At 39.7% G+C, this 22,819-nt stretch overlaps 1 protein-coding gene across 1 annotated transcript in view; it reads right to left on the bottom strand.

Annotated features, from left to right (window-relative positions):
* Nucleotides 1-4,185: 4,185 nt before the first annotated feature.
* The window catches only part of PAICS (phosphoribosylaminoimidazole carboxylase and phosphoribosylaminoimidazolesuccinocarboxamide synthase), a 52,113-nt gene continuing 33,479 nt past the window's right edge, over nucleotides 4,186-22,819 (bottom strand). Inside the window, exons 7-14 of the mRNA XM_074396172.1 lie at nucleotides 22,042-22,239; nucleotides 19,372-19,550; nucleotides 17,961-18,140; nucleotides 17,750-17,863; nucleotides 16,204-16,287; nucleotides 15,480-15,660; nucleotides 13,464-13,622; nucleotides 4,186-6,742 (exon numbers count right to left, since the gene is read on the bottom strand). Coding sequence (XP_074252273.1) covers nucleotides 6,576-6,742; nucleotides 13,464-13,622; nucleotides 15,480-15,660; nucleotides 16,204-16,287; nucleotides 17,750-17,863; nucleotides 17,961-18,140; nucleotides 19,372-19,550; nucleotides 22,042-22,239 — 1,262 coding nt within the window. The 3' untranslated portion in view covers nucleotides 4,186-6,575. The remainder of the gene's footprint in view (nucleotides 6,743-13,463; nucleotides 13,623-15,479; nucleotides 15,661-16,203; nucleotides 16,288-17,749; nucleotides 17,864-17,960; nucleotides 18,141-19,371; nucleotides 19,551-22,041; nucleotides 22,240-22,819) is intronic.

Below are 22,819 nucleotides of genomic sequence, written 5' to 3'. Positions count from 1 at the left end.
TGGATTTGCTATTTCTTATATCACTTTAATGGAGTTTTGTGGCAAACAGCCTATAATTATGGGGCTTAATCTGCTATTTTTGAAACAGGAATCTTTCAAACCAGAGTGCCAGAGTGGTGTTTTTGGTTGTTTTTTTTGTTGTTGTTGTTTTAAATAAACAACAAATTTACTTCTCACATTGTGAAGGCTGGAAAGATTGTCTGGTGAGGGCCCACTCTCATTCATAGATGGCATCTTCTGTTTTCACATGGTGTGAAAAAAAAAATACTGATCTCTTAAAGCATATATGTGATGCCACTTTCCTACCCTCATGATAAAATCCAAACTACAAAGCCTAGCAGTAAGGGCTTTTGTGATCTGGCTTCTGCTTGCCACCTCCCCAACTCATAGAGGTCTTCTTACTCATTTCCTAGCCCCCTTGCAAGCTGTTCTCTAACTTCTGTGTAGTTTGTGTGTCCCCCTACCTCCCGAATTTGCACTTTTATTCATTTGACAAGTGCTTGAATGTCTTGTATGTGCCAGTGCCAGGTATTACACCAGTTGCTGGGATACAGCTGACAAAGACAGCCCAGTGTAATAATAAATTTATTTTCTAGTTGGGAGAGATGGGTAATAAACAAAGATGTCCTATGTTTGGTGGTAATAAGTTTACTGAAGAAAATTATGGAAAGATAAGAAAGATTGAGTATAGATTGAAAAATTAGAGGCCGGGCGTGGTGGCTCAAGCCTGTAATCCCAGCACTTTGGGAGGCTGAGGCAGGTGGATCACGAGGTCAAAAGATCGAGACCATCCTGGTCAACATGGTGAAACCCCGTCTCTACTAAAAATAAAAAAAATTAGCTGGGCATGGTGGCGTGTGCCTGTAATCCCAGCTACTCAGGAGGCTGAGGCAGGAGAATTGCCTGAACCCAGGAGGCGGAGGTTGCGGTGAGCTGAGATCGCGCCATTGCACTCCAGCCTGGGTAACAAGAGCGAAACTCCGTCTCAAAAAAAAAAAAAAAAGAAAAAAGAAAAATTAGAGTCCTTTTCATTCACAATGTACAATTGTTTTTTAGAGACCAGAGAGTCCTTCCTACTTTTGTGTATTTACAATACCCTATTCTTATTCCATATTAAGACTTAATATATTTTTTTGAAATTGTCTACCCCAGAAGACTCCAACATTCGTTGAGGGCAGAAAGTTAATTTTGTTCATCTTTGCATTCCCAGGGATCTTTCCCCCTCCCCGCACCCAGGGGTCTTATACATACATAGTAGGCTGTATTAGTTCTAATAAAAACAAAAAACAACAACAACAAAAAACAGAACCAATAGGATATGCAGAGATTATGAGAAATTGGCTCAGCAAAATGGAAGCGAAGTCCCACAATCTGTCTTCTGCAGGCTGAAGGCCCAGGAAAGCCAGTTTAGTTCCAAACCCAAAGGCTTGAGAATCAGGGGAGGCAATACTGTAAGTCCTAGTCTGAAGGTCTGAGGCCCAGGAGCACCAATGTCTAGGGCAGGCGTCCCCAAACTACGGCCCGCGGGCCACATGCGGCCCCCTGAGGCCATTTATCCGGCCCCCCCACTGCACTTCAGGAAGGGGCACTTCTTTCAATAGTGGTCAGTGAGAGGAGCACAGTATGTGGTGGCCCTCCAACGGTCTGAGGGACAGCGAACTGGCCCCCTGTGTAAAAAGTTTGGGGACGCCTGGTCTAGGGGCACAAAATGAATGTCCCAGCAGTTCACCCTTCCTCCCCTTTTATGTTCAGGCCTTCAATGGATTAGATGATGCCCACCCACATGGGTGAAGGCAGTCTTCTTTATTCAGTCTACTGATTCAAATGCTAGTCTCTTGAAACACCGTCACAGATCACCTAGAAATGAGCAGCTATCAGGGCATCCCTTAGCCCAGTCAAGTTGACAGATTAGCCATCACGTCAGTATCCACAACATATTTTTATATTAATGGATTTAGCCATTTATGATTTAAGAAGCTTCCATGTACAGTTTCTTATGGTATCTTGTCAATTCTGAGGCAAGCAAAAGAAATAATATCTAGCTCAATTTTCTAACTTGATTCCCATCCCACTATTTTCACTGTACTGCAATGTGAGATTAACAGTTCCACTCCAAGTATTTGAGGTGTGGGAAGCTGGATGCAACACCATTAAAAACAACTCTCTTCAGTGGCTAAGGTTGGCTGGCCTGAAATGGCAGTTTGTGGATGCTCCCCGGCACATCACACTGCCCCTTCACATTTTTAGAATTAAATCAGCTGATGGGAATATTTAATTCCAGCTAATTTTTTCCTGAGACAGAGTTTCACTCTTGTTGCCCAGGCTGGAGTGCAATGGTGTGATCTCATCTCACCACACCCTCTGCCTCTTGGGTTCAAGCAATTCTGTCTCAGCTTCTGGAGTAGCTGGGATTACAGGAATGCATCACCATGCCTGGCTAATTTTGTACTTTTAGTAGAGATGAAGTTTCTCCATGTTGATCAGGCTGATCTCAAACTCCCAACCTCAGGTGGTCCATCCACCTCGGCCTCCCAAAGTGCTATGATTACAGGCGTGAGCCAGTGTGCAAGTAATTTTCATGGTGAATGAATTCCATTCATACTGTTCTTCAGTCTGCCAAATGGATATTATATAACACATTTGTGTGCCATGATAGGGCTTACATACATTGACTCATTTAATTCTCTTAACTTTATAAAGTGGCATTAGTCCCATTTTCAAACTTCATGAAACTGAGGCACAAAAAAATTAAGACATGTTGAAGATCACACATCATCCCTCACCTGGGCTATAATAGCCTCTTAACCAATCTCTGCTTTTCCTCTTGTCCACATAACAGCCAGAGAATCTTTAAATATGTTAAGTATGTCAGGCCTCTGCTCAAACTGAGTGGCTTTTCTTGTCACACTTGAGTGTGGCCTATAGGCCCTAAGTGATCTATCCTTTGCTTATATTGTCTTCCACTCTTGTTCACAGAGCTCCAGCAATTCTCATGCTTGGAGGTCCTCAAGGTGAAACTCAGCTTTCCCATTCCCTTGGTATGGAAAGCTATTTCCCTATCTCTGCACATACTGCTTTTTTGTATCATTTGCTCTGCTTTCCTCAAAAGCCTTCCCCTCTTATCCCCATCACTGTCCTCATTTTGATTCTTCATATGCATTTATCCTTTCCTGATTTCATACTATTTACCTTTTAATGGTTTGTTTTCCCCACTAAAACTTAAGTTCCATGTGGACAAGGGCTTTGTTCAGTCCTACTTTCCTAGGTCCTACCAGTAATGGGTGAATGGATCCTTAAGGAAGCTTTACCTAAGAGCTTATCTTTGTCTTTTTCTTGGTTTCAGTGGTAAGACTTAACGGCAATTCTAAGCATGTCTTTATGATAAAAAGTTAAAAACTGTATTATTTGGATAATGTTCTTTTTATTTGTTTTACCTACAAGCCCGTAGAAGCATACTCAAAAGGTGGCAGATCAGGTAAGCTTAAGTTACGTTTACAAAACAGTAGAAATACTTTCAAATATTTACTATAGCACTGATGAACTTACTGCTGAGGACATGCACACTCTAAGAAAACTAATGATGAAATTCATAATTGGCTATGGTGGCACATGCACCCAGCTACTCGAGAGGCTGCAGGGAACTATGATCATGTCACTGCATTCCAGGCTGGGAGATAGTGAGAACTCGGCTCTTATTAAAAAAAAAAAAAAGGCCGGGCACGGTGGCTCAAGCCTGTAATCCCAGCACTTTGGGAGGCCGAGGCGGGTGGATCACGAGGTCAAGAGATCGAGACCATCCTGGTCAACATGGTGAAACCCCGTCTCTACTAAAAATACAAAAAATTAGCTGGGCATGGTGGCTTGTGCCTGTAATCCCAGCTACTGAGGAGGCTGAGGCAGGAGAATTGCCTGAACCCAGGAGGTGGAGGTTGCGGTGAGCCGAGATCGCGCCATTGCACTCCAGCCTGGGCAACAAGAGCGAAACTCCGTCTCAAAAAAAAAAAAAAAAAAAAAAAAAAGGAAAAATAAATTGATGATGACAACTTATAATAGTCCTATCTACCAGTCTAAATGGATGCTTAAAAATTTTCATATACTGCACAGAAGTAGGTGGAATCTTAAAGCTAGGTAAAGGTAAACAAGCTAAAATAGCAGCTGGTGACTTCAGAGACCATGAAACTAAAGTTCATCTTTTAAGTCCTTTTATTGTTCTTAGAAACTAGCATAAGATATAAACCTAAGTAGTACACAAGAGTTTTATAATTTACCCATCTCTGGCAGATAGCTAAGCATAGCACATCAGGGCATAACACAGTGTGAGGGAAATAAAGTATACAATGACATCTTCTATTCTGGACCTAATAATTCAAGAGAGAAATAATTTGTGGTCATTGTGGTTACAAAAGGTTTTATGGAGACAGTGAAGATAAAGTTCTGCTAACTAACAAATAGGTCTTTTGTTTCTTACAAATAGGTCTTAATGATAAAAATATGGGCCTTCAAAGAACTAAAGGTACCAATGTGTGGCAGTCCAAAAATTATGAGGAAAATGAGTTCCCTTCATGGGTCATATCAGCAATTTGTTTATTTTTTTTTCCCTTTTGAGACAGAGTCTCACTCTGTTGCCCTGGCTGAAGTGCAGTGGCATGATCTCAGCTCACTGCAACTCCCACCTCCTGAGTTCAAGGTGCTGCAGTTCTCATGCCTCAGCCTCTGGAATAGCTGGGATTACAGGTACCCACCACCATGGCTGGCTAATTTTTTTTTTTTTTAAGATGGGGTTTCACCATTATGACCAGGCTGGTCTTGAACTCCTGACCTCAGGTGATTCACCCACCTCGGCCTCCCAAAATGCTGGGATTACAGGTGTGAGCCACCGCGCCTGGTCAATTTTTTTATTTTTAGTAGAGACAGGTTTTCACCATGTTGGCCAGGCTGGTCTGAAACTCCTGACCTCAAGTGGTCTGCTTGCTTCAGCCTCCCAAAGTGCTGTGATTATAGGCATGAGTCACTGTGCCCAGCTACGTTATCAATTCTTTTTTTTTTTTTTTGAGACGGAGTTTCGCTCCTGTTACCCAGGCTGGAGTGCAATGGCGCCATCTCGGCTCACCGCAACCTCCGCCTGCTGGGTTCAGGTAATTCTCCAGCCTCAGCCTCCTGAGAAGCTGGGATTACAGGCACGCGCCACCATGCCCAGCTAATTTTTGTATTTTTAGTAGAGACGGGGCTTCACCATGTTGACCAGGATGGTCTCGATCTCTTGACCTTGTGATCCACCCGCCTTGGCCTCCCAAAGTGCTGGGATTACAGGCGTGAGCCACCGCGCCCAGCCCTCGTTATCAATTCTTAATCTATAAACCATGAATAGGCTTCAGGAGAACCCAAGAACTAATGAAATCTGTTGGTAAGTTTTATTTGTGCTGTTTTCTACAAAGAGGGTCAACAGCATATATATTTTCAAAGAAGTCTGTGGTGCAAAAGAATTTGCAAAGAGTTTATTATGTTAGAAGTCCTTGGGGAATCAACTTGGAAAACGGTGGATTGAGAATGAGGACTGTCTAGATCAGAATAATTGTTGAATCTGACCTTCACTTGGGCTTTTTGTACAGAGGAAGAGAAGATAGTAAATTTAAGGGCTAATCAGAAATTAACACCAACATGACTTGGTGATGAATGAAATGTGAAACATGAGAAAAACATCAATGATGAACTCAAGGTTCTGACTTGCAACAGTGAGTATATCAAGAGTTACAGGCTTGGAAGAGGAATAAAATGGGAAGCATTCTGGTTTTTATGAGTGTCCATGGGACGTACAGGGAGAAGTGCACAGTTGAAAATACAAGTCTAGCCAGGCACAGTGGCTCATGCTTGTAACCCTAGCACTTTGGGAGGCTGAGGTTCTAGAGACACATAGCTGGCTGGGTGTCTCATGCCTATAATCCCAGTACTTTGGCAGGCTGAAGCGGGTGGATCACCCGAGGTGAGGAGTTCAAGACCAGCCTGACCAACATGGAGGAAACCCTGTCTTGACTAAAAATACAAAATTAGCTGGGTGTCACTGCGGGCTCCTGTGATCTCAGCTATTTGGGAGGCTGAGGCAGGAGAATCACTTGAACCTGGGAGACGGAGACTGTGGTGAGCTGAGATTGCGCCATTGCACTCCTGCCTGAGCAACAAGAGTGAAACTCCGTCTCAAAAACAAACAAACAAAAAAAACCAAAACAAAAGAAAACAAGAGACACATAGCTGGGCATCAGTAACACTAGTTTTAGCTGAGGGAGTTAAGATGATTTAATCAGTATCAAGGAAGAAACTCAATAGCAGAAACCATCAATACTTAAGGAACAAGGTGAAATAAGACAAATAAAGGCTGGCTGAAATATCTAGGTCTCTAGCCTAAGAAAGGATGGGTTAGGTGTTCACGTTTATTAATATGGATATAGAGAAGCATTTATTCACTAATACATTTTGTTTGTATTCTCTAATTTAAAATCACCTTTCATCTTGCTTGATTTTCCTTCAGCTAAATTAGAAATTTGTAGTTTTCCCCCTAAAAAATTCAATGACATTCTTTCTTATAAATTACACTCTCTGATTTTCTTATCAGCCTGCTTCAAGGAAATCCATGTGTTCAAAATGCTTGCTCGCAGTTTGCCCCATACCAAATGGTTGTTTAATCCAAATATCTGAGCAGCAAACTGAGCTGATCCTTCTGGAGAAAGTATGGTTGAACAGCCAAGACCTATTGGTTCAGAAAGGAAAAGTCAGAAAATTGAGCTCAATTAATAATGAAAATACAACCTCACAAAACATTTTATACTCGGAGCAGTACTGCCACAGAAAATAAAAAGCTACTGCATTATTCTGACCAAAAGTAGAATCTGTAGAAGAACTTTCTTTAATACCAGAGTGGTAAAGTGATTAAGAGGAAAAGCAGTATTATCTCCTATGAAGAGATATTTTATATATATCATCTATGACCCTTCTTATAGAATTCACTTACAAAGAAACTTAACCTTTTTGAAACTTCTGTTCACATATACTATCCCTTTCAATCCCTGGGGAAGAACAACTGAAGTAAAACAAGGGTCAAGGTAAATGGAGAGAAATACCTGTTCTCAGACAAACTTGAGCTATGTTGTTTTGATAATTTTCTGCTAATCTTTCTGTCTGCACTTGAACTATTAACATTTTTAAGCAATAAAAAAAGTCAAATCCACAGAATAATTTTAAGAAATGTCAAGTTTTAAATAAATAGTAGTAAGATCCAAAACAGGAGAATAAGAAAGTAACATCCTAGGGGCCACATGTCTGTTGAGGCAGTATCTTGAGGTGGTACAATTATGTCTAGCGTTTGCTAGAATCAGGCACTAGGCAGCTTACAGTTCCAAGAGCTCCGTTTGCCCAGTATTCTTGGAATTCATCAGGCTCTTTTGACTTCCATTATCCCCAACAAGAACAGTAAAATACAAATCATGGCCGGGCATAGTGGCTCATGCCTGTAATTCCAGCACTTTGGGAGGATGAAGCAGGTGGATCACAAGGTCAGGAGTTTTGAGACCAGTCTGACCAACACAATGAAACCCCATCTTTACAAAAATCAGCCTGGCATGATGGTGGGTGCCCGTAAAACCCAGCTACTTGGGAGGCTGAGGCAGAAGAATCGCTTGAACCGGCAAGGCGGAGGTTGTGGTGAGCTGATGTTGTGCCACTGCACTCCAGCCTGGGCAACAGAGCAAGACTCTGTCTCAAAAAAAAAAAGAAAAAAAAAAACCCCACAAGGCCAATTTAGTAATTTGTATTAGTATGTTATTTTATGCAGCTCTACCACTTACTATGTGGTACTGGTCAAGTTACCTCATGTTATTTTATTGTCCTGTTCTATAAGTGAATTGTAACTAGTAGCTACTGGATGTGACACTTCAATGAGTTGTTAATACATGTTAAGTGTTTAGAGCATCGCCTGGTATACAATATATGTTCCAAGAATGTCAACCATTATTTTTGGCACATTGGGTAGTGTTTTTTACTCTAATATTTGAAATACCTATGCCTCTTGCCCAGGACTCCCTTTCTGGTAAAATAATAGCTTAAATTGTTTTTTTTTTTGTTTTTTTTTTTTTTGAGACGGAGTTTTGCTCTTGTTACCCAGGCTGGAGTGCAATGGCGCGATCTCGGCTCACCGCAACCTCCACCTCCTGGGTTCAGGCAATTCTCCTGCCTCAGCCTCCTGAGTAGCTGGGATTACAGGCACGTGCCACCATGCCCAGCTAATTTTTTGTATTTTTAGTAGAGACGGGGTTTCACCATGTTGACCAGGATGGTCTCGATCTCTCGACCTCGTGATCCACCTGCCTCGGCCTCCCAAAGTGCTGGGATTACAGGCTTGAGCCACCACGCCCGGCCTTGTTTTTTTTTTTTTTTTAAAAAAAAGGTTATCTAGTGAGCATGACATCAGAGAAAGAGAAATATGGGCAGTGTTCAGGATTTTACACAGGTTACTGTAAAACCACTCCTCGAAAGATTAGCCCCAATTCTACTGATCATTATGTACAAGTCTTCCAGATTATTTGTCTCTCCTGAAACAGCAAACCATAAAAATTGCAAATGTTTTGCTCATAATGCTCCCCATCTATAAGCTCCAAGGATAATATCTATACAATTCCTCTGGCATAAATTTTGGTTACAGCTTTATTTGTAACCACTGATTTTTTGCTTGAGACATTTGTATAGTCATGTCATGTTAAAGATAGCTTAGGCACAAAATGTAATTCTCGGAGCCTATAAAAACAGTCAAGGGAATAATGAAAACAGGCATAAACACACAAGGCCAGATAAAAGCAGTAACATTTTAGCAACTGAAAGGCAAACAGAGTGGTAACTAACTTAGCAGACCAAGAAAATTTAATCCTAGCTGGGCACGGTGGCTCACACCTGTAATTCCAGCACTTTGGGAGGCTGAGGTAGGTGATCACCTGATGTCAGGAGTTTGAGATCAGCAGGGCCAACATGGTGAAACCTCATCTCTACTAAAAATGTAAAAGTAGCTGGGCATGGTGGTGCGTGCCTGTGATCTCAGCTACTTGGGAGGCTGAGGCAGGAGAATGGCTTGAACTCAGGAGGCGGAGATTGCAGTTGAGCTGAGATTGCACCACTGCACTCCAATCTGGGGAACAAGAGCAAACTCTGTCACCAAAAAAAAGAAAGAAAAAAAAAGAAAAAAGAAAACTTGATCCTTAACTGAAAGCAGGAAAAGATGGAAAGCAACATGATTGACATTATAGCAATCTCCCAAATATTGATTAACTTAATTAGTGGCACCACATACCTTTGGAAGGGAAGAGGGACTACTAAGAAGATGATTGATTCAAAGTCTAAGAAGAAGCAGTCAGGCCCTCAAATCTCCTTTCCCACTCTACCTAACTGCCTCTTTAAAGCAATGTAGCATTTTTTTTCTTTTTAAATATTATCTATTTATTTCTGAGACAGGGTCTCGCTCTGTCATCCACATTGGAGTGCAGTGGTACAATCACGGCTCACTGTAGCCTCAACTTCCCAGGCTCCAGTGATCCTCCCACCTTTGCCTCCCTACTAGCTGGGACCACAGGTGTGTGCCATCATGCCCAGCTAATTTTTATATGTATGGTAGAGACAGGGTTTCATCATGTTGCCTAGGTTAGTCTCAACCTGCTAAGTTCAAGCAAGCCACCAGTGTCTGCCTTCCAAAGCGCTGGGATTACAGGTATGAGTTACCACACCAGGCCTTTAATTTTTCTGAAGGTAAAACAGACTTCAGTCTAGGTTTCTTTGGACTAGGGGACACCAAGCACAGACAACTTTTGTTCTCTTTTTTCTGGTCGACGCTTAACACCTAGACACTAATGTAAGGGGTTATTGGAAGAATAATCCCTACCAGATCACCTCACAGTGAAGCCCAATTTTGATATGCACCCACCCACTGGAAGTTTCCAATTTTTTTTTTTTTTTTTTAATAGTATTCCACTCTTAAAAGAGCAAACAGCCAAGGACAGCTGAAGAAAGTAACTATATACAACAGACTATAATCATCTTCTCCAAAGCACATAAAAGAGCTCTTAGAAATTTTAAAAAACACAAAAAACAACAACAACCCGGAAAACAAAAACCAAAAGAAATATAAAAATATTGTGTCAAAAGAAGCCAGAGGCAGTGGTTCCTACCCAATCCCAACACTTTGGGAGGCTGAGATGGGAGGATTTCTTAACCTAGGAGTTCAGGACAAGCCTGGGCAACATAGGAAGTGCTCATCTCTACAAAAAGTAAAAAACTTAGCCAGGTATGATGGTGTGGGCCTATAGTTGTAGTTACTTGGGAGGCTGAGGCGGGAGGATCACATGAGCCTAGGAGTTCAACTGTGCATTGAGATAGGATCACGCCTCTGCGCTCCCATCTGGGCAACAGAGCAAGACCCTGTCTCAAAAAAAAAAAAAAAAAAAATACACACACACCTGTATCCAAAATGAAGCCTGGGCACAGTGGCTCACACCTGTAATCCCAGCACTTTGGGAGGCCAAGGCAGGCAGATCACCTGAGGTGAAGAGTTTGAGACCAGCCTGGCCAACACGGTGAAACCACGTATCCAACTAAAAATACAAAAATTAGTCTCGTGTGGTGGTGCATACCTATAATCCCAGCTACTTGGGAGGCTGAGGCACAAGAATTGCTTGAACCTAGGAAGCAGAGGCTGCAGTATGCCAAGATCACACCACTGTACTCCAGCCTGGGTGACAGACATGACTCCACCTCAAAAAGAAAAACTCATTAGAAGAGATGGAATGTAAAATTGAGGAAATATTCCAGAAAGTATAGCAACAAGACAAACAAGTAGAATAAACAAATAGAATAAAATAGGGAGGCCCAAATTTGAATAAATTAAAAAATGTTTGAAGAGAGAATATGGAGGGGTAAGAAAATTAAATAATTCAAGAAAAATGGGGACTAAAAAATCAGAATTTCAGATTAAAAGAGCCCACCAAAAGTCCATAATGAAAACAGACTCCACATCACATCTGTGTAAAATTTAAGAACAATGAAAACAGACAAAAGATCCTGAAAGTTTCCAGAGAGAAACAAAATTCATAAGAAACCTCGAATCAGACTGGTGGAAAAGCAATGGTGTCCTGAACAACTGGATGCTAGGAGACACTGGAGTAATAATGCTCCCCAAATTCGAAGGCAAAATGATTTTCAGCATAGGATTCTACTTCTAAACTATCAAATAAGTGTAGGGCTTCAATATAAACAATTTGATACCTTGGTATCAAAATTTACCTTTTGTATTCTTTTGCCACCAAGTTCAAGAATGTACTTCAACAAAATAAAAATAAAGCAAGTAAGAGGAAAACATGGGAGATCCGAGCCTAGAGAAAGGCAAAATGAGTCTCCAAAATTATGGTAAAGGAGGATCCTAAGACAGCAGCAGTCCATACCGGACCAGGTTGGAGGGCTCAAGGACTTAGAGGTATCAAGAGTGGATATATACATCTATGAGAAAATTTAAAGGTTTTAGTAATAAAGCAAATCTGCTCCTACTGAAACAATATTGACCCTCATAAATTGCAGAACATCAGATCATATCCTGCACTATGATGAACAAACCATAGATCACACTGTTATGTGATCTAATTCCATCAGCCAAAAGGATTATTTTTTTATCCCCAATTTTTATGTTTTCATTTTTTATCCCCAATTTTCCTTTTTGAGATGGAGTCTTGCTCTGTTGCCCAGGCTGGAGTGCAGTGGTGCAATCTTGACTCAATGCAACCTCCGCCTCTCAGGTTCAAGTGATTCTCCTACCTCAGCCTCTGAGTAGCTGGGATTACAGGTGCTCCCCACCATGCCCAGCTAATTTTTTGTATTTTTAGTAGAGATGGGGTTTCACCAAGTTGGCAGGGCTTGTCTTGAACTCCTGACCTCAAAAGATCTGCCCACTTCAGCCTCCCAAAGTGCTAGGGTGACAGGCATGAGCCATTGTGCCCAGCTTTATCCCTAATAATTAAGGATAAAATTTTATTCTCTCTACAGAAATAACATGATCACATATACTTAAACTCAATACCATGAATTTTTGGGAAAAAAATATCCAAACTTGATTTTACTACAGATCTCACCATCAGTTTATTGAAAACATAGGGAATGGAACAGCATGTTTACCACCACCTAGATATGTAATAAGCCAAATCCAAAATGTAGAAAATTCTATAGGAAAAATGAAAGGGAAAAAGGGAGGATGATTATACATTAAAAAAAATTAAGAGACTATCAACTAAATGCTATATAAGGACGGTGGTGGAGCTGAACCAACCAACTCTATAAACAGATGAGACATTTAGAAAACTTGGACACCGGCCGGGTGCGGTGGCTCAACCCTGTAATCCCAGCACTTTGGGAGGCCAAGGTAGGTGGATCACAAGGTCAAGAGATCGAGACCATCCTGGTCAACATGGTGAAACCCCGTCTCTACTAAAAATACAAAAAATTAGCTGGGCATGGTGGCGCGTGCCTGTAATCCCAGCTACTCAGGAGGCTGAGGCAGGAGAATTGCCTGAACCAGGAGGCAGAGGTTGCGGTGAGCCGAGATCACGCCATTGCACTCCAGCCTGGGTAACAAGAGAGAAACTCCGTCTCAAAAAAAAAAAAAAAAAAAAAAAAAGAAAAAAAGAAACAAAACTTGGACACCAACTAAAAATTATATCTTTAAGAAATTACTGCTACTTTTTCTTAGGTGTGAATATGGTATTGAAACTGTGTCCCTAAGAGTTAAAAGACAACTAACAGAAATTCTTGAGTTTGCAGGGATGATAGATTAAACAATATGGCCAACTAGAGTCTACACAGAACCAGCTTACTGATGTCACAGGCCCAATTTCCACGTTTCATATTAACTCCCCCAAATTTACACATGATCCATAAGATAACATGAAGAGATAACTGTGCATGCCCAAGGACTTTCTAGACCTCCCCTTTCCTTCCACCAATCACCTAATAATCCCAGAATCCATCCCCTAAACCTTTCCTAATAAAATGACTGTCCTAAAGTCAGCATAGGGAGTCAGATTTGAGCTGGACTCATGTCTCCTTGTTGGTCGACTTGAAAAAGGAAGCCTTTCTTTCTCAAAAACCTGGCGGCTTAGATAGTATTGGTTTCTTGTGCATCAGACAGTGGACCCCTTTCGTTCTGTAACAATTTATGATTATGATTTAAAAACTAGAGCCAGCATTGCTTAAAGATAAATAAGTATAAATTACTATAATGTCTAAGATCTGCTTTAAAATAAGCCAGCAAGAGATGGCTATAGACACAAGATGTTAATTGCTCAAGCTAGGTCTTGGGCACATGAGCTTTTATTATACTATTCTGTCTACTGTTGTGTATCTGTTAAATCTTTGTAATGAATAGTTTTTAAAAATTCAGTGTATCTTACCACTGGGTAGTCGAAGAGAAGACCACACATCCTGAGCTCCCCAGTCTGGTGTGAGGGGAGGACAGCTGATAACTGGATATGCAGTGTTCCCAGACACCACTGGTCCCAAACCATTACTTCTGCCTGCCACTGCCACAAAAACAGTTGGAATGCCATCCCCTAGGGAAATAACAAGTTTATAATTATGCTAAACATTTAAAAGAGATTTAAAGACATGGGTTTTTTTGGTTTGTTTAAGGCCTATATGTTTTAATTACTTGAGGTCCTTGAGTAGTCTTCTCTGAGAAAACATAAAAGACACTATTATTACACATATATTTAAAATATCAGGTTACTCTGCTACTTACTGTATAGGTTTGGTTGTTTTTGAGATCTACATTATAAAGGAGATAGTAGGGTGTTAGTGAGGGAACAGCTCATAGGCCTCTTCTACTATTGTTGTGTAGGCTGACCAAAGTGAAGAATGACACCAACTGAACAGGTATCTTTCCTGATTGGGTGGTCCTTCAACCAGCAGGGTGCAGGGAGACCCAGTTAATATAGAGGGCATGTGTTGAAGTAAGAGTTGAAGGAAAGTTTAATAATGTAGTACCCTTAACTTCCAAGGCCCTTTGAGACACTGAGAGACACACACACACACACACACACACACAGACACACACACACACACACACACACACACATTTTTGAGATGGACTTTTGCTCTTGTTGTCCAGGCTGGAGTGCAATGGTGCAATCTTGACTCACTGCAACCTCCACCTCCCAGGTTCAAGCAATTCTCCTGCCTCAGCCTTTTGAATAGCTGGGATTACAGGTATGCGCCACCACACCTGGCTAATTTTAGTAGAAGTAGGGTTTCTCCATGTTGGTCATGCTGGTCTCAAACTCCCGGCCTCAGGTGATCACCTGCCTCAGCATCCCAAAGTGCTGGGATTATAGGCCACTGTGCCCAGCCCCTTTGATATATTTTTAACATAATCTCTTAAGCAATTCATTCTTTGTTAAATGTATAAATTATCCTTCTGTTTCCTAAAACAGAGATTTGTAACCTAGAATCCAAAATTTTATGTATTTGCAATTTTCTGAAAAGAGTTGTAGAATTCATTAGCTTATCAAAGGAGTCTGAGTTCCCCCAACCTCCCACTCCCCCATAATTAGAAACTACACTCCCATAGTAACGACCTTTAGACGGAATACTCAAATCAACATTTTTTTTCCAGCTGAGAAACATTTGGTTGTAAACCCAGAGCTCCATTGTCAATGCTATCCCATTATTTTTTACATACTGAATTCTGAAACTGTTCCTTAATTTCCCAACTAACCTGCCTCCCAAGAAAGGGTGGCAATTAAAGATTCCTGGGAGAACCTGCTGTTTCAACCTTGGCCTCCTGTGTGGGGGCCTATTTTCTATTGGAGTATATTAGAAGTAGTGCTCCAGGGGCTTCTTCCCAGGTAAAGATGCCAGAGGTTCTCATTATTCTAGCCTTTGTTTTCTTTTCATGCTTGCATTTTTAAATCTTTCTCCCTGCTTCTTTCTTTTCTAAGTGCCTAGAGTACCTTAAGCTCTTTGGAGGTGAGTATTAAGAAAGCCCAGGCCAGGCGTGGTGGCTCATGCCTGTAATCCCAGCACTTTGGGAGGCTGAGGTGGGCGGATCAGGGGGTCAGGAGTTCGAGACCAGCCTGGCCCAGGGTGAAACCCCATCTCTCCTAAAAATACAACAATTAGCCGGGCATAGCACGTGCCTGTAATCCCAGCTACTCGGGAGGCTAAGGCAGAAGAAACACTTGAACCCAGGAGGTGGAGGTTGCAGTGAGCCGAGATCCTGTCACCATACTCTAGCCTAGGTGACAAAGCAAGACTCTTTCTGGCGGGTGGGAAGTTGGGGGAAGCCTAGTATATCATATTTTCCTTTAGAAAAGTGACAAAGCTCTTTTTCAGCATTATTAGTCTAAAGCGTGTAATTACTTTTAGCAAAATCAGAAATACCTGAAATGTCCATATTACTTGTGGTTTACCTTCATACTGAGCTTTAATCCTCAGGGTTTCATCTGGTCCTTTATGTGCAGATGTTACTCGAAGTTCACATGGAATGCCAAAATTTCCACAGGCCTTCTTGATTTTTTCACAGTGACCAAGATCAGAAGTAGAGCCCATCAACACTACAACCCTGCACTGACTTTCTGATTTCAAAAGCAACTGGAGAAGAAATACATGGATATGAAGAGAACATAAAAACAAAAATGAATCAGTGAGCTACAGTTCGTATTAAAATTATATCTGGGCACAGTTCTTACTTAACAAATCAAACTTAAGACAGAGACAAAACAAAAAAGACAGGATTTAGTTTTTAAAATAATCTCAATATAAAGGAAAATGGTCATCATTAAGATCTAAAGAACTCAATTTTTATCAGACAAATTATGTTCATTTAAAAAGAATACTCAAAATCTTTTAACTAATATTCGGGAAATTATAATACAAAACATTTCATCCAAAGATCTTTAGTGCACTTTGTTTAATGAAAGCTTTAAGGTATGATCAGCCAAATCAGAAGTCATGTTTTAAGTCTTTGTAAGTTAATTGCTTGGAACTAAAAATATATCTTCCTGTGAGAATAATGTTCTCAAATGTGATTATGACCCTTGCATAATCACAAACCCCATCCAACTCCCAGAATTATAGTAATATCATAAAAGTTAAAGAAAAACACACAGTATAATTTTATTATAGAAGGTTTACCTCTACTCTCTCTGCAACCCACTCAAAGTTTTTCTTTACCAATTGGAGCCCTTCAGGAGTTACTTCTTTGAGGTCCCGATAAGACTGGAAAATAAGACAGGAAGTTAGAAAACAAATATCTCTTGCTACCTGAAATTACTTAGTTTCTGAGTTTTGGGGAGGGATTTAAAGAGTTTGTTTAGCAAGGGATACTTCTGAAAATGCATCTTTTTACTTCCCGAATTAAACTAGAGGAAGTTCCATAGTAAAGTATACTTTTATTTTCATTTAAGTGTTTTCTGTACTAGCAAGTACAATTAATTGCCTTGAGAATTCTTATAAAGTATTGAAAGGGTCTTGCTCTAATTTTTTTTTTATTTATTTTACTTTAAGTTCTGGACACATGTGCAGAATGTAAAGGTTTGTTACATAGGTATACATGTGCCATGATAGACTTCTGCACCTATCAACCCATCATCTAGGTTTTAAGCCCCCGATGCATTAGGTTATCTGTCCTAATGCTCTCCCTCCCCTTGTTCCCCACCCCACGACAGGCCCCAGTGTGTGTTGTTTCCCTCCCTGTATCTATGTGTTTTCATTATTCAACTGCCACTTGGGAGTGAGAACATACAGTGTTTGGTTTTCTGTTCCTGTGTTAGTTTGCTGAGGATGATGGGTTCCAGCTTCACCCATGTCCTTGCAAAGGACATTATTTCATTCTTCTTTATGGTTGCACAGTATTCTATGGTGTGCATGTACCACATTTTCATTATCCAGCCTATCACTAATGGGCATTTGCGTTGGTTTTATGTCTTTGGTATTGTAAATAGTGCTGCAATAAACTACGTTTTCATAGAATGATTTATATTCCTTTGAGTATATACCTAGTAAAGGGATTGCTGGGTCAAATGGTATTTCTGGTTCTAGATCCCTGAGGAATCACCACACTGTCTTCCACAATGGCTGAACTAATTTGCATTCCCACCAACGGTGTCAAAGATCTTTTCTTTTTGTCCACAGCCTCACCAGCATCTATTGTTTCCTGATATTTTAATAATAGCCATTCTGATTGGCGTGAGATGGTATCTCACTGTGGTTTTGATTTGCATTTCTCTAATGATCAGTGATGATGAACTTTTTTTCATATGTTTGTTGGCTGCATAAATGTCTTCTTTTGAGACGTGTCTGATTTTTTATAGGAACAGAAATGGAGCCTGGTAACATCCAGGAGACTTGGGATAGAGTCCAGATCTGTCCCTGACTCTAACAATTATGAAGATACCCATCTTCTTAAGATACTTAGTTTTCATTTAGCCAAAGATAGTACTTGCTGTTATTACTGTGAGAATGTAATTAAGATAATAAATGAGACATTTGCTTCATAAATGTAAATTATTATTCCTATTATTCTTATATTAGGATACTGGAGATATTTATCTTTAAAAATAAACATTGATCAACAAATCAGGTCCTTATCATTTGGAATAATTTGCTTTTCCCATCATCTCTCCTTTCTCCTGTCTCAGCTTGATCTCAAAAAGCATAAAAGATCTGAAGCATTATATACCTGTTTGTCTTTCTGTTGGCTTCGATCTCCTGATGGCCAGAGTCTCCAGGAATCATTATCGATAACATCAGCAAGAACAATTTCTTTGGTGGTTACATCAACACCAAATTCAATCTGGAAACAGTACATCAACAAAGTTTTCAAAACCTATTCTATGAAAACATCTCTCAACTATAACCTTTACTTTCAAATCCCATTATTTTATCTGTACCTTCATATCAACCAGAGTGCAATTCTGGGGCAACCAGGATTTCTCCAGTATTTCAAAAATAGCCTGTGTAGCATGACTCATGATATCCACTTCAGTTTGGCCTATAACAAGTCCAGCAAAGCAAAATTTTGCAGCAATCAGCTGTTCCTCAGACCACTGTGGGTCATTATTGGCATCATCCTGTGAATAAAGTATAGTAGTACAATCAACTTAACTCTAAAATTTTTAAACTTTTCAGAAAAACTAGCTTCTTTTTCACCTTAAGCATGAACTCCTTAGAAATTTTCAGCTAAGTGCAATGGCTCACACTGTAATCCCAATAATTTAGGAGGCTGAGGCAGGAGAATCACTTGAGCCTAGGAGTTCAAGAGCAGCCTAGGCAACAAAATGAGACACCTAAAGAAATTTTTTGTTTATGATATCCTTTAATTCAAAGCAATTATTACTCCTCTTTTTTTTTTTCCTAGTTACCTCCTGCAAGCAGAAAAAACTATTACTCTTAATTTATCTACTCTCAATAATACTTTAAAATTCAAAGTATTTAGGTGAGTAACTTATTCTAGGTCACAAAGTGTTTCAAAGAATTTGACCTCTCTATATAAACCAATTTAAACAGAATTTAAATTCGTGATTTTTGATTTCCCTTAGTAGCAGTCATCAGACATGACAGGAAGGCCAAAGCACATTTTGATCAATCAAATCTTTCCAAAACCACAGTTCTCATAACCCCCTGACCTCACTTTTTATTAGAATTTACACAGGACTACAATTTTTTAGGGACATTATTTGATAATTCAAGAGAACTCAAAGTAAAGAGGTAAGAGAAAAAATGAAATAATTTCATTTTATTCTAAGCAGTGTCCCAACTTTATATGACAATATCTTTAATAAATTCTTGATCTATATAATCACAATACACAAAAGTTATATAACTTATTGATTAAAAAGCAACACTGATAATTGCTTCTCAAGCGGATCTATGCTTAATATAAATCAAGATGGTTAAAGCAGTAAAGCCTATAAAAATTCATAACCACTGATTCCTACAACCTTTATGTATTTTCACTTAAAAGAGACATTGTTAGTATAGTTTTCCTGTATTAGAATATAAAGTGATTTCAACTAAATTTTAAAAAATTAGTTAAATGTTGTCTCTTCTTCCTGTTAGTCATCTTGGTTCAAAGGCAAGCAGATTTTCAGATGCTTTCTTTTAAAATTTGATTTATCACTGCTAATGGAAGTGTACATTACTGACATATTGGCAACTAGATACAATATACATTTTGGAATGACATTGGCAATACCAAAATATCAAAAACTTTGCTTTAATATTTAAATATTAGATTTTCTAATTATAAATTTATTGCTGTGTTATATAGTAAGACATAAAATAGAGGCGTAAGACAATTACCTTGAAAAACAACTCCACTTTAGGTGGGTAAAACTTATATCCTTCCTTGACACCAGGATTTCTTTTGAGAAAAGAACCAGTTGCTATTCTTCTGCAAACCCATTCAATTGGAATCATTTCACACTGGGGTGCAATGAAAGCTGTCTCCCCACATTTTCTGGTGAAGGCAGTTTTAATACCTATATATTGATAATTACATAAAGTTTAATGAATTCTCAATATGTACCCTAAAACTAGTCTATTAGAAATTAAAAAAAAAAATCAGGTTTACTTAGTTTCACAGTACTAGACATAAAACCTGGAAAATATCTTTCAACATTTCCTGTGAACCAATTAAGTTTTAGCGATCTTAAATGCCAAATAAAGTAGTTTAAAGATAACTATTGGAGTATTTCATTTAGGTAACCATCCTTCCCTGTTCCCCTGGGCACAGGACTCTCAGAGTTAAAACAGATAGTCCTGGACAAACATAACACAACTAAGTCACTCTAATTTACTTGTTATAAAGTTCTGGAAATGGATAATGGGATGAGTGTAAATACACTGTGAAAATACACTGAATAAGCAAACAAAAATTTGGGCTTTATCTCCCATTACTTGAAATAATCCTGTAGCTATGTGGAACTAGCAAGGGTACCCAGAAACTAATCTTCTGACTGCTAACATTTTAAAGGGTTAAGCACTCTAAAAGTTTAAGTGGATGGGGAGAGAGAAAACTTGGGAAGCAAAAGATTGGTGGAACAGACCGGGTGAGGTCACTCACGCCTATAATTCCAGCACTTTGGTAGGCCAAGGTGGGTGGATCACTTAAGGTCAGCAGTTTGAGACCAGCGTGGCCAATATAGTGAAACCCATCTCTACTAAAAATACAAAAATTAGCTGGGCATAGTGGCACACACCTGTAATCCCAGCTACTGGGGAGGCTGAGGCATGAGAATCACTTGAACCCAGGAAACAGAGACTGCAGTGAGCAAAGATTGGGCCACTGCACTCCAGCCCAGGCAACAAAGCAAAATTCAATCAATCAATCAATCAATCAATCAATGGAACACTTATCTGTATTGCAAAAGAAACTAAAATTAATTTGATGCTCTCTTTAGAAATTACATCAGTCATTGGGAAGCCACCAACTAAGAAACCTTGAAGTAAAAATCCTAGATTCTACGACTTAGGAACTCTGGAAAATCCCTTAAATTTATAGTAATACACTCACTTTCACAGCATAGAGGGATTTATGATGTAGATGACAATCCAGGTTTGCAATTAAATTTTTTTCACATTAGGCCGGGTGCGGTGGCTCAAGCCTGTAATCTCAGCACTTTGGGAGGCCGAGGCGGGTGGATCACAAGGTCAAGAGATCAAGACCATCCTGGTCAACATGGTGAAACCCCATCTCTACTAAAAATGCAAAACATTAGCTGGGCATGGTGGCGTGTGCCTGTAATCCCAGCTACCTGGGAGGCTGAGGCAGGAGAATTGCCTGAACCCGGGAGGTGGAGGTTGCGGTGAGCCGAGATCACGCCATTGCACTCCAGCCTGGGTAACAAGAGTGAAACTCCATCTCAAAAAAAAAAAAATTTTTTTTTTTCACATTAACCAAAATTGTGAAATAGGATACTTTGGAATAAACAAAACTACTCCAGGAATGCACTGACAATGAATTTAAATTGCATTACCTTGTTATTTCGTGGAAGGCAGGTACAGCTAACTTAACTGAAAGCAAAAGCATTAAATGCCTTTTTGAATTTAAGAAAGATTAGTGCTACTAGAAACTCTAAGAAATGAAAGGGCAACTGGGAATATTGAAATTAAAAGTAAGGAAAGTTATTGTCAAATTAGAACTGGCAGGAATGATAAAGAACAGAGCTTTTATTTCATAGGTAAGGCTTCAAATGATCAAAAAATCATTTGGTTGAATGATCCAAAGCAATGAGGCTGTTTACACTGTGAGGAAAGAGTTCAAATCTTTTCCTAGCTGAATTTTCATACACTACAGACCAACCAGCAACTGAATGAATCCCTGCAGAAAAACCCTTTATCCTAAGTTCCTTTCCTTTGCTCCAAATACCCACCACACAATGTTCTGATCTTCATTTGGTCTTTAGAATCTATTTCTCTACTGAAAATAGAGCCTTTATTCAGCTTTTGAACAGGAGGGCACTCTGGAATTTTAGTTCAAATCTCTCATTTGGGGAATGGCAGGAGAAGGTTTGGTTGCTGTCTTCAAATACTTTTCAGGGCTTTCAAGTGGAAGAGGAATTTGAAATTCTGTATTATCTCCCAGAGGCAGAACAAAGATCATTTGTATAGAACTGCAGGGGATAAATTTCAGTTCATCTGTTAGAACTGCCTAACATTAAAATGGGTTTCCTTCACAGTTAAATTCCTTAAGACTGAAGATGGCCTTGGAGAGGTAAGCTGCATAGAGAGCACAGTGCCAATAAAGATTACAGCAAACTTGTTAAGATTCGTTTTAATTCAGTAACACTAATAATTCCAAACCAAATAAAGTGTTGTTGTGAAGTTTAAGAGTTCTTAGTTTGATTTAAATTCACTTAGCTTGTGAGACATCTGTAAACATGTTGTTACCCTTAAAGCCAACTTCCCGTGAAAGACATCAATGTGCTTACCAGAGAAGGTGGGAGGGGTGACTGTGAGGAAGCGGCTTACCTGCTTCCTGCAACAACTGAAAAATACAGCTGGTGATTTTATTTGAGATTGCAGCTTTTCCTTCCAGGTGATTCTTCCTAGCTGCATTTCCTGCTGTAATCTGGTCCTTGGACTGCAGGAGGACTTTTCCTGGACTATCTAACAATTCGTAGACTTCCTTTGTTTTACCCTCATACAATTTTTTACCAATGTTCAGTACTGTGGAAATAAAATGGAAATAGATCACAATTCAGAAAGAAGTTTTCTAAATACTGAAGACTAAGTCATCTAGAATGATGATTCATTAAATATACAGTGATTAAGTAATATTAATAAAAATTAAATCGTCTGCATAAAATCATATACTCTACAATGTATTTCTCATATCATTACATTTGATTCACATAATTTTGTGAATAATTTTAATTATGTAAATAATTATAGAAATTAGTAAAGCAGAAACCAAAAAGGCTGAGAGTCATGTAGTTAGGAAACCAGAGCTAGAAAAAATTCTAACTCCTCTGACATCAAATCCTGTCCTCAGCCGGGCGCGGTGGCTCAAGCCTGTAATCCCAGCACTTTGGGAGGCCGAGGCGGGTGGATCACGAGGTCAATAGATCGAGACCATCCTGGTCAACATGGTGAAACCCCGTCTCTACTAAAAATACAAAATACAAAAAACTAGCTGGGCATGGTGGCGTGTGCCTGTAATCCCAGCTACCCAGGAGGCTGAGGCAGGAGAATTGCCTGAGCCCAGGAGGCGGAGGTTGCGGTGAGCCGAGATCGCGCCATTGCACTC

The sequence above is a fragment of the Saimiri boliviensis genome, chromosome 3 (assembly GCF_048565385.1).
Source record: "Saimiri boliviensis isolate mSaiBol1 chromosome 3, mSaiBol1.pri, whole genome shotgun sequence".
Taxonomy (NCBI): Eukaryota; Metazoa; Chordata; class Mammalia; order Primates; family Cebidae; genus Saimiri; species Saimiri boliviensis.
The sequence above is the reverse complement of the archived record's forward strand: the minus strand, read 5'-3'. Positions and strand labels throughout refer to the sequence as shown.